Raw genomic sequence first — 10,643 nt, forward strand, 5'->3', positions numbered from 1 at the left:
ATTGGTGGCAGCCTTCCGTAAATTTGATGAACTCCTTCGTGCTTATCGTTGCTCACTCCGTTCCCGAGGATCTGCGATTTTCAACTGCTGCTCGCTCCATGCCACTCTCCAGGAGCGGAGGAACTCAGAACAGGGTAAATATAAGGCATTATCTCTCTTCAAATCACAGGTCATGATGAGTAATACAGATTACAGAATAGGTAACATGCTGAAACTGCGAATAAAAAGCACACGGCAGCAATAAACAAAAATTCTCATTCATATCCATCGACGATGGCGATTTAAAACAACAGTTATGGGTCATACACATCAACAGCGGAAGCTAAGACTAAAACTTTAAGACAGAAATCTGCCTTCAACATCGTTCTCAAGTCGGCCAGAAAGAAACGCCCCTCTGTGTAGGGTGGGTAAGCAAGCCAGTAAACCCATATATATGTGCCTGGTATCCTTCATCATCAACCTGCCAACCGGATCTGGTCTCATCGCCATGAAGTTGCCTGCCCAAACAAAAAGAAAACCATCTCCATCGTCATCATCACCACCAACATCATCTCCATATATGCCATGTCCCTTGCAGTAAACAGACAACACTAGCTACAGCCTCCACCTGGTTGTCAATCCCACCACCGATTCCACGTATCTACGTCACTTCCAGTAAGCACAACACTAAACTACAGCTTCCACCTGGATAATTCCACAGCTTCAGATCAAAGGGGCAAAACTAGGGTGGCATTACATTCAGCTCGATGCCTCGTTGCCTAGCGGCTTCTGTGATGCTATCCGTGTTGCTTCCACTGGCCTTGCAGGCAGTCAAGTAAGCATGCCACAGCTTGAATGAGAAGGGGTACACTGATGTTGCCTGCTGGTGGAACCGCTTCACCGTCTCAGCAGCCTGCAGTTTCTCCAGGAGATTGGCACCTTCTATCCATACTGATTCTGGTGCGACGGGTACAGCACGGAAAATGGCATTGATCAGAACAGAACTTGCCCAGAACCTGGTACCCATCGAGGTAGGGTCAGCACCCTTGTAATGTTTAACCACAAATGTGCCAACTGCCAGAGCTAGGCGGTAGTTTGCAGGAAGAACCTCCATAACTGATTCAACAAAATCCACAAGGTATTTTACTCCGCCTATTTTTTCTGGAAGGAGGGACTGGCCATAGCACACCTCAAGGGTTGAGTTTATCACTGAAGAATCTGCAGAAGCTGGACCTATAGTGTCATCTATCAACTGCCTAAGCTTATGCTTCTTAACATTTTGGATAAACCTTCGAGACAGCAGTTCCTTCACAGGTAAGTTCCGAAGGTCTGCAAGATAACCACTGATCAGATTTAAGGTAGCTCGAGCTTGAGTGTCTGTACAAGATGGTCTCTCTAGCATGTTAATTGCAGCATGCTCCCTTAAACAGTGCTCATAGCTCTCCCCTCGGGCCAACTTCAATGCTTTGTTCACAGCAACTTGTGCTTCCTGTAGGTTGTTCTCTAGCATCCTGTACAGTGAGAGGTTTAACAACCAATAGACCTGATCTTCAGATGCAGATGGACCAGAACAAACTTCTTGTGTATAGGCTAGTGATGGTTGTTCGGACACTTCATTACCAACTTCCGCCATACAAACAGCAGCACTAGAATGGAGATCACCATCTTTTCCATATTCTTCAAACCAGCGAGCCAGAATCTTCTCAGCTAACTCACTATTATCTGCCAAAGCATGCTCAGCATACTGATTCCACAGAAACTGAACTCCTTGCACCTCTTTAGGCCAATCCATGAGCAACTCATCAAACCCTTTCAGACCAGGACATGTACCATACTTTTGACATATCCGAGCTGCGAAAAGAAGAATATTGGGGCACATTGGGTACTCCTTCATATACTTCATCAGCATATCAACAGAAGATTGCAAGCCTTCAAGAGCAGCTAAACAACTAATGTGGTTAACAGCGAGGAATTGTGACAATTTCAGGTAAGACGGATCCCCATTTTTAACAGTCTCGTTAATATCTAGAGACATCTTATCAGCAACATGTTTCAATAGTTCTGTAACCTGACGTCTGTTATCTACCCTAAGTTCAATAGGATGCCATACTAACATGCGAGGTATATCTTTTGGAAATTCTAGCTGATCGCAAATTTCCTCTGGAAGCTTCCTATAAATTGAGATGTACAGGCATGAAATCCAAAATATGCATCTGTCAGACACGGTCAAGCAAGATATGGCATCCGAAAGTAACTTCTCGCCAGAGCAGTCAGCGGTTGCAGCAGGTAGAATCCCATATATCCTAGAAATAGCCTTATCTACATTTCCAGACATGCACAGGAAGTAAATCATCTGTAAGAAAATATCTAGGATGAAGGCACTCCTATCTTTCAATTCATTGTCAGCATCAGCTGGCATTTGGCAGAGCATACTCAGAGCATCGTTATAAGCATCCAATCGGTCATCAAAGCGCAACCTACTATTAATATACATGAGCCATAATTCGTAGGAGTAAACATTGTGTTGCACCTAAAAGGAAAAACACATAATATTAGGTACCAGATGATACGAAACTGAAGCAAACATGCACAGATTGGATGTAAATATGGACTCAATGCCTAATATACCATAACAAAGTTTTGATTTGGTCAACACAAGAACTTGTGTTTTTGTCACACGAGAGGGCCCAATGAACCTAGTATAAATGGCTTTAGTTACAGATAGAATAAAAAATTGTTCAAAAGAAACAACAAACTAGTTTTGCACCTCTAAGGTGAACCACCCGTGTAGATAAAATAGAAATGCAACCTAGCCAATACTAACAGGCACCTGTAGCTCATGGATCCTACTATGATAATTTTGTCTCATGTAACGAATTTAAATGGCAAAGGTTGAGAAACAGTGTACCGCATGGGAAAACATGTCATCTTTCCCAAGACCTTCATCCTTTTGATAGTAAATATGAAGATAAAACACCCACAGAATAACTGTGCTTGGATCAGCCTCAATGGAACGTGCTAGAAGTAAAAGAGCCTGTAGAATGCATGTTCGAGATTAGAGCTAAGCTGAATAACTGAAAGTCGATAAATCGAACCCATGTTAGAATGTGTAACATGTCCCTAAGCAGTAAGCAATACAAAGATCACCTTGAGCCTGTCAGGTTTGTTTACTTTCCCACAATATAAACCAAGTGCAGCCTCTAAGAAAAGCTCAACATCAACAGATCCCTGTACAATCTTATTCTACAGAACAAAAGGTTAAATAAAACTAATCAAAATATAAGCAGATCAGAAAGCAATGAACTAGTAAATGGAAGTGTGGAACTAAAAATGTTAAAACATTAAATATGAAAAGGAAATGCATGTGAATAGATTAAATATCGTCAATAACAAGTTGAATTATTATTTTTTGTCCACTAGGAGCATAAAAGCATTCCAACTGTAAACTTTTTGAGCTAATTCCAGATATTCTGTATGGAAATGAGAACAGGCAAAGCAGCACACTCGTAAGAATAAGAACAGTGTGGAGAACCAGATACTGATATATATGCCACTTCCGCTGATGTGATGATAATGGTGAACAACAGATTCTACTGGCACCCACCTTCCTACCATCCAGCATTCGCAAATTTGATAGCTGTCTGTTCCTATCAAAATCTGCAATCGAACCATCACCAGCTTGTAAGAATGGTGCATCTGATGGAAGAACTCTCTGAACTGACAAAGGTAAAGGAAAGGAAGCGCAAAACCCCCTTTGCCAATATTGCCATATACTGCTAGCCAGCACCGACTGCATTAAGTTCAGATCGGCTCTAATAAGATTTGAACCAACACGATATGTTGGCACTGGCAGAATATGCTGAAACAGATCATAAGGACTCCGACCTACATATATTAGTTCCAGGTATCAATGACAAACCTTCACCAAGCACAATGCATATGTAAGGCAAACAGATATACATTAAAATTAAGTAATTAACAGGATATACTGGTTGCACATAAAACAACCTGAAACAGAAGACATGGCATGTTTTGTGTGATTTGACTTTCTCCAAGCATGATTCTCAATATGCTGCCATTGACACTCTTCGTCATTGCACTTTCCTCGGAGCTCAAACATGCAGAAGGGCCAGAAGGGATCAATCCCACTGTGCACCATGTCCTTATCCTTTGTAGCTGTTGAGACCATCTTCAAATTCTCTTCAACGCGGTCTTGTATCATATACTGTCCACTTACCATTGCATCAGATGCTACATTGCTGGTTATAGAATCATTTTTACAGAAGCCATGGACTACCCACTTGATGTGTTTAGCAGCATTTAGTGGCGCTGAAGAAGGAAAAATGAGAGAATTCACACTTGATGGCGCGCATAATTCTCCAAGAGAGGAAATATTGTCCTCAGGATCACAGTTGCCCATGGAAAGAGCATTACTAGAATTAGATAGTCCAGACATCTTTTCAACACAATCAGCGCCATCATTTGCAAGTTCCGCTGTGCCTACACAATAAAGTACCAAACATGAATTCAACAATCATTCATGAATACATGCAGTCCAGAGAAAGGCATGACATCTTTAGTGGGTGTACAAGAACATGCCCAGCGGTTAGTTCTTTCAATTCTCATGCATAAATGCTGCGCCAAAAGAACAAATCTTACTCAACAACACAACAAAGAAAATGGCAAAATCCTTTAGAGCTCATTCTTATTAAGAGTACTAAAGCATATTCATACCATGTGGGTACTAAAGCATATTCATACCATGTGGGTACTTTAATAACCTGATTGCCTGACCATTATCTAGTTGATCGATTAACTTAACAACAAATGTCCGCAAGGTATATCTAGCAATTGACAACCTTTCACCGCATATGCAGGTCATCATTAAATGGAGAGCATATGGCAACCATAGATAATACGAATACAAATGACTTGGGTAAGTTAAGAAATGTGAACCTTCAGGATTTGTCATAATCTCATCAGCATCCTGTAACTGAAGTTCAACATTTGCAGGTTGTTTGCCTTGTTCCGTTACTTCTAAATGCTCTTCAGTGACTTCTCCAGAGTTATTCAGATGTGGATTCCTTGCAAATTTTTGCACCAATCTGGACCTCAAAGAAGCTTCTAAAAGTTCATAGTCCTGACCGTTATCACCAGAAGGCTCTCTGTTTTCCTCCAAATATGCATGTATAGTTTCCTCATTCTCCAGATTTGAAGTGCATTCTGATCTAGCCCGCTTAGAAGAGAACAGGAGATCCTCTTCCCTGTAATGTGAAGGTTCACTGTTATCATGGACAGTACTCGCAAATTTTGGATCAGCAATGCCAGCAGCAAGCTCATCACAATGGCGTGAGCGTGCCTCGTGCTTATCCACCGGCTGTTGAGGAGGTTCATCTTGGTATGGACTGCTAGACCTACCACCACAGATCTCAGGCATCTGAAGATCTGCATGGAACTGAGAGTTGAGTAGTGACGGCATTACAAAGCCACGTCCAGCATTCTGAATATTTGAACACTGCGCCAAAGAAGAATTCTCTGCAATCAAACCATGGACTTGTGCAGAGCAAACTTCTCTTTTTCCACGAAGAATGGTACATCTTTCATTGGCCTCAATTAAAGCTTTTTGTGCTTTGCGATATGCTCTGAGAGCTTCTCTTTCTTCAACTTCACATTTTCGCCTATGCTCCTGAGCAACCTCCAACTCCCTGTCTTGGAGTTCCTCCATCTCAAGCAGAGAGAGCAATGTTGTGTTCTGGCCTCTTATACCCACCTGGCCGCTCCGGTTTAAGAGATCAGCATTCTGACAAAATAAGAAGCCCACATTGACAAGTTACTCTTCTGTTTGGTTGCCATATATAGATTACAGTTGTCATCATAGGCATTATTATTAAACGAAAACAAACTTAAAGGCATTTCCAGACAATTGCAGAACAAATTATAGCATCTGAAACTGCAATGCATCGAATTTCAGTGACCGAAGCTTCTAGAGAAATTCAGAGAAGGTATTTTGATTTATATCTGCACCTTGCAGACATCAGGTTTAAGCAAGGGCGACAGAAAAACATTAGCTAACCCTTTTTACAAAGCATTTACCACAAAGTTCATCAATTGACTAGATGTATGCCCAACAAAGCAACGAAAAACAACCAGTATTCATGAAGGAGCGACAAGTGAGCAAAAAGATGTACCATACAGATTAGCATTTTCCTCACTGAGAGATACAAATCTAGTCAAATTTTCTTATGAACGAAACCTTAATAAAAAGGATATAAATATCACCTAAAACTTAAGCTATCGCTACTAGGATAAGGAAAAAGGTGCCAACCAGCAAACTACAACGGGTTCCAAACTTCGTGGCAAGCAAAAGAATTAAGCTGGTGATGGATCAGGGTTCCCTTGATTATTCGGAAGTGTAGTCTCAGTGTCAATGTATCTATTCTCATGTATCACATTATACAATGGTAGTATTTTGAAAATAGAGGAATCGTTAACTCCAGCTTTCCCACTTCCTAATGGAGGGCATGTGAAATACCTGATGACTGACTTTGGAACTAGTAGTAAATGGAACCAAACTCTTTTAGTATATTCGGAAGTACAACATAAACGAAATAGGAATAGAATAATTAGTAAGAGGATGGTAATGCTGAACCAACCTCCATTCCAGGCTGCAAGTGCAGCCTTTCATTTGACACAGTTGAAGTATCAACAGGCTTTACTTGTTGCCAATCCTGGGTAGAAAAAATATGGTCCTTGGCATGAATAGATGACCTGTCTACATTGGCCCCTGCTGGTACAGAAGTAACGGGAACCAAAGCACTGGTATCTTCAGCCATAGGTTGCTCACTAGTAAATGGTGGCCCTGCAAGCTTGCTATGACATTCAACCATGGCATGGTTGCCACCATCTTGTAGAACCATGTGGTGACTTTTTGATGACAGAAGGTTCTTAGCAGTACCACCAATATGCATTTGATCTGAGGATTCTGTTGTGATGGCATGTTCTGTCTCATTACCTTTACAGTTCATGGTGATTCCATTTTCAATGTGATCCCTTCTTTCAGAAGATTGTACATTATCATTTCCCAATGAACTTCCAGGTGTTACCAGTGTTACCAAATCACCTCCTACTTGGTTATCGAAACACTGCTGATTGGGCTTCAGCCTTTTAACTGGTCTGCCATCATGTCCAAATGGACCGTCAAGGTGAGCATGCCGACCACTGTTGGAAGCTTCAAAGCCTATCTTCTCCAAAGGTGGCCTTGTCTGATCAGTGGAGCAGTCAGCTTCCTTCACAAAACCAGGTGATATCGGTCTTTTCTGAACTTTTAACTCATTTTCTCTAGCAGCAATTTTGTGGCGCAAACTTTCCAACTTGTCATCTGCTGACTTTACTCCCATACCAGTTCCATCCTTCTGGGAAGACTTCAGAGGTGTAACTTGACGAATAGGTGGCTCTCTTCTAGAAAAGGTAGCACCTGAGCCCCTACCTGCCGCCGAGTTTCTGAGTGTGTGTGCATTAGCAGACCATTTCGTGGATCCTATGTTTGCAGCATGGATCTTTTGTTGGGGTGCTTCCTCTCTCATAAGTCTAGTTTGCACACTCATCCCAGGTTTATGTGTAACTTGTGTGCTGGCTTTGCTACCTTTACCTCCAACTTGCTTTGACATTCCAGGGTCGGTCTCAATATCATCATCAGAGAAACTTATCACCAAGTTATCACTTGGCACAGGTTTCAACCAAGCAAGATTACGACTGGTGCCAAGTTTGAATTGCCCTTGATTCCCCCTCAAGGTCTTCTTATAACTTGGAGCAACTGTTTTCTGAGGAAGAACATTTGAGAGACTCAAACTACTACCTCCTGGTAAATCAAGGCAAACAGTGGGAAAAGTTTAAGAAAGCATCCTTTCAGCAAAGGAAATCACAGGACAATTGAAGAACGCAACAAAGGCGCTAGATGAGCGATACAAAGAAGATCAAATAACTGCAATAGATTTTACCTTTACCAGGGAAAGTTGCCAACGTCACTTGAGCAGCAGCCTGCACATATTTCCCAGCATTGGATAGAGCTAACAGCTGAGATTGCAGAGCCTGCTCACAGCATTTGAACAAATCAGCTAAGCTATAAATGCCTGCCGCAAAGCTCCATGAGAAGGTGATAAATGCGCGAGCAGTACAAAGTATGTTACATAGAAAAGGCAATTAATACGCAAATACGTACATAGGTAGACCCGAGAAACTCATAAGACCCAAAGCATCGTCAATTTATAGTACCATCCGGCCCAAATCTAACTCAACCAGTTGGCAATAGCGACAGAGCATGCAACTCACACAGATTATTGCTCTTATACAGCTTCAATTATAGCAATATCCTGCCCAAATATAACTCACCCAGTTGGCAATAGCGACAGAACACACAACTCACACCGGTTATTGCTCTTACAGCTTCAATTATGTACCGGAACTTGCTAAACCGTAACGGCAGAGGCGGTGTTGTCGCTAGCGATGTGATGCATAACTGGTACCAATCATTTGTACATACAGCTTCAATTAAATAGCAGTAGATCTTAGGACGGCTACAACCATAACCCCAAAGGCGCATCACATCATGCTCGTGTCAATAATCATTAATCATTTGTACGTACAGCTTCACTTAAGTAGCAGTTGAACTTAGGACAGCTCCAACCATAACCCACAGAGGCGCATCACATCATGCTCGTGTCAAAACCCTACCCCTTGCTCCAACAGCCAAGTGATGAGATCGTGGGCAGCATCTATCTCACCCCCGAAGCCCTACTGCTAGATCTCAGCGGGCTTGATTAACACGACCGCACGCGGCAGTCCGCGCATCCATCAATACAGACCGATCGTACAGAAGAGAACATCTCGGCTACTCAATCCACAAGTCAAACCCTACGGAAGGTTAGTCAAAGGCGCAGCTGCTGCTTATAGTGCTACGACTACTTTCCCGCGACTCCACCGAGCGCCGCGAGCAGCTAGATCCGAGGAAGGGAGGAAGACGGGCAGCGACAGGGACGCGGGTCTCACCTCGTCGTCGGAGGGGCCGGAGGAGACCTCGCCCTCCTCGCGCACCCTGGCCGCGACCCTGGCGACGGCGGCCGGCGGGGGAGGGGGCGGGGAGGGCGACGCGGAGCTAGGGTTCGGCGCGGCGGCGGGACGCGGGCCCGACATGGGAGGGGGCGGAGGGGCAGCGGGTGCGGGTTTTGGGAGGCGGTTTCCGCCGTCCTCGCCTCGTCTTTGTAGGGAGCCAGTCGAGCGCGAGAGAAAAGAGAGATAGAGAGCTGGGGTGGAGGCGGAGAGACTGCGCGGTGGGCCCCCGTTGGCGAGGGCAGGACAGCGAGACGCGGAATCTGCCAACGTGGAGAGCGTTTTGCTTTTTTTTTTTTTTTTGAAACGGAACACAGATTGCATTCCTCCTACATATCATTGCTGGGCAAGTCCCCAGCTACAAGGTTCTGAACAAACTCTGGGAATTGTCCCAGCCAAGTAATACATGCACCAGAGTTTAATGTTGCTCCAAACGCTGCTAGCCTATGCGCCACTCGGTTACATGTTCGTGAACAGTTTACAACACGTACATCTGAAAAACCTACATGTAACTGAAATTTAATCTCTCTGAAAATGGCCCCTAGTGCAGACAGGTCATATTCCTCAGTAGACACAGCCCTTCTTAACTGTGTAGAATCTGTTTCAAACATCACTCTATCACAGCCCATTTGGCTAGCAATGTTTATTGCATACAACATAGCCACTGCTTCAGATTGGAAAGCATCAGCCATATGTTCCAGTTTGCCAGCACCTGCAGCTACAGGTATACCTTGATCATTTCTAATGATAAATCCCCAACCTCCATCATTGGAAATCCTGTGAAAAGCTGCATCAGTGTTGATCTTCAATATTCCTGAAGCTGGTCTTGTCCACTTTTGCTTTGGCTGTTGGGCTATCCCCTTCCCTTTCTCTTGTACCTTCATGACATTTATAAAGTGATAATCAATAGAAGAGCAAATTTCATTCGATGGTTTAATGGCCTTCCCTTTATTTGCATTGTTTCTTTCATGCCACCAAAGCCAAAGTAATAAACATGTTTTTAACTTGATCTCCTCCCTCAAATTAATAATTTCTTCGATGAAGTTTAAAGCATTAACACAAGGGATTAGCTGCAGCCTAACATGCTCGAGTTGAGCCATTCTCCATATTTCTCTTACTTTCTTGCATTTGATGAAACAGTGCCCCCCATCCTCATCCAATCTATAACAAATAGGGCAACGAGTGTCAACTTCCATACCTCTGTTTTGTAGCTTTGTTCGCAACGGTAAGCTATTGGTTGCTAGCCTCCATAAAAAATGGAGCACTTTGTTTGGGAGGGGCATTGTCCATAGTTTAAGCCAGTCAAATCCACCATCTTCTTCAGCTGCACTTGAGGTAGATGTTAGACCTGAGAGAGATTCTCGAGCTGCACAATCTATTGCTACTTTGTATGCAGATTTTACTGAAAATATACCTTTTTTATCATAGTGCCATGCCGTGAAGTCCTCGAGATGATCTTGGATTGGGATCTGAAGGATATACTTTGTATCTTCCGGGGTAAAAGTTTGCCTCACTAGTTCTTCGTCCCATTTGTTGGTGATTGGGTTAATTAGCTCACT

The 10,643-nt window shown here is 43.2% G+C and overlaps 1 protein-coding gene across 1 annotated transcript; it reads right to left on the minus strand.

Annotated features, from left to right (window-relative positions):
* Positions 1 to 241: 241 nt before the first annotated feature.
* LOC119299907 lies at positions 242 to 9,183 on the minus strand. Its single transcript, XM_037577027.1, has 9 exons — positions 9,025 to 9,183; positions 7,977 to 8,067; positions 6,633 to 7,837; positions 4,936 to 5,779; positions 3,988 to 4,479; positions 3,584 to 3,864; positions 3,127 to 3,222; positions 2,888 to 3,013; positions 242 to 2,509 (listed from the first exon to the last, which is right to left on the minus strand). The coding sequence occupies exons 1-9, from the start codon at positions 9,166 to 9,168 to the stop codon at positions 722 to 724; spliced, it is 5,067 nt and encodes a 1,688-aa protein (XP_037432924.1). The 5' UTR covers positions 9,169 to 9,183; the 3' UTR covers positions 242 to 721.
* Between the last annotated feature and the right edge of the window lie 1,460 nt (positions 9,184 to 10,643).

Source organism: Triticum dicoccoides, chromosome 5A (assembly GCF_002162155.2).
Source record: "Triticum dicoccoides isolate Atlit2015 ecotype Zavitan chromosome 5A, WEW_v2.0, whole genome shotgun sequence".
Classification (NCBI taxonomy): Eukaryota; Viridiplantae; Streptophyta; class Magnoliopsida; order Poales; family Poaceae; genus Triticum; species Triticum dicoccoides.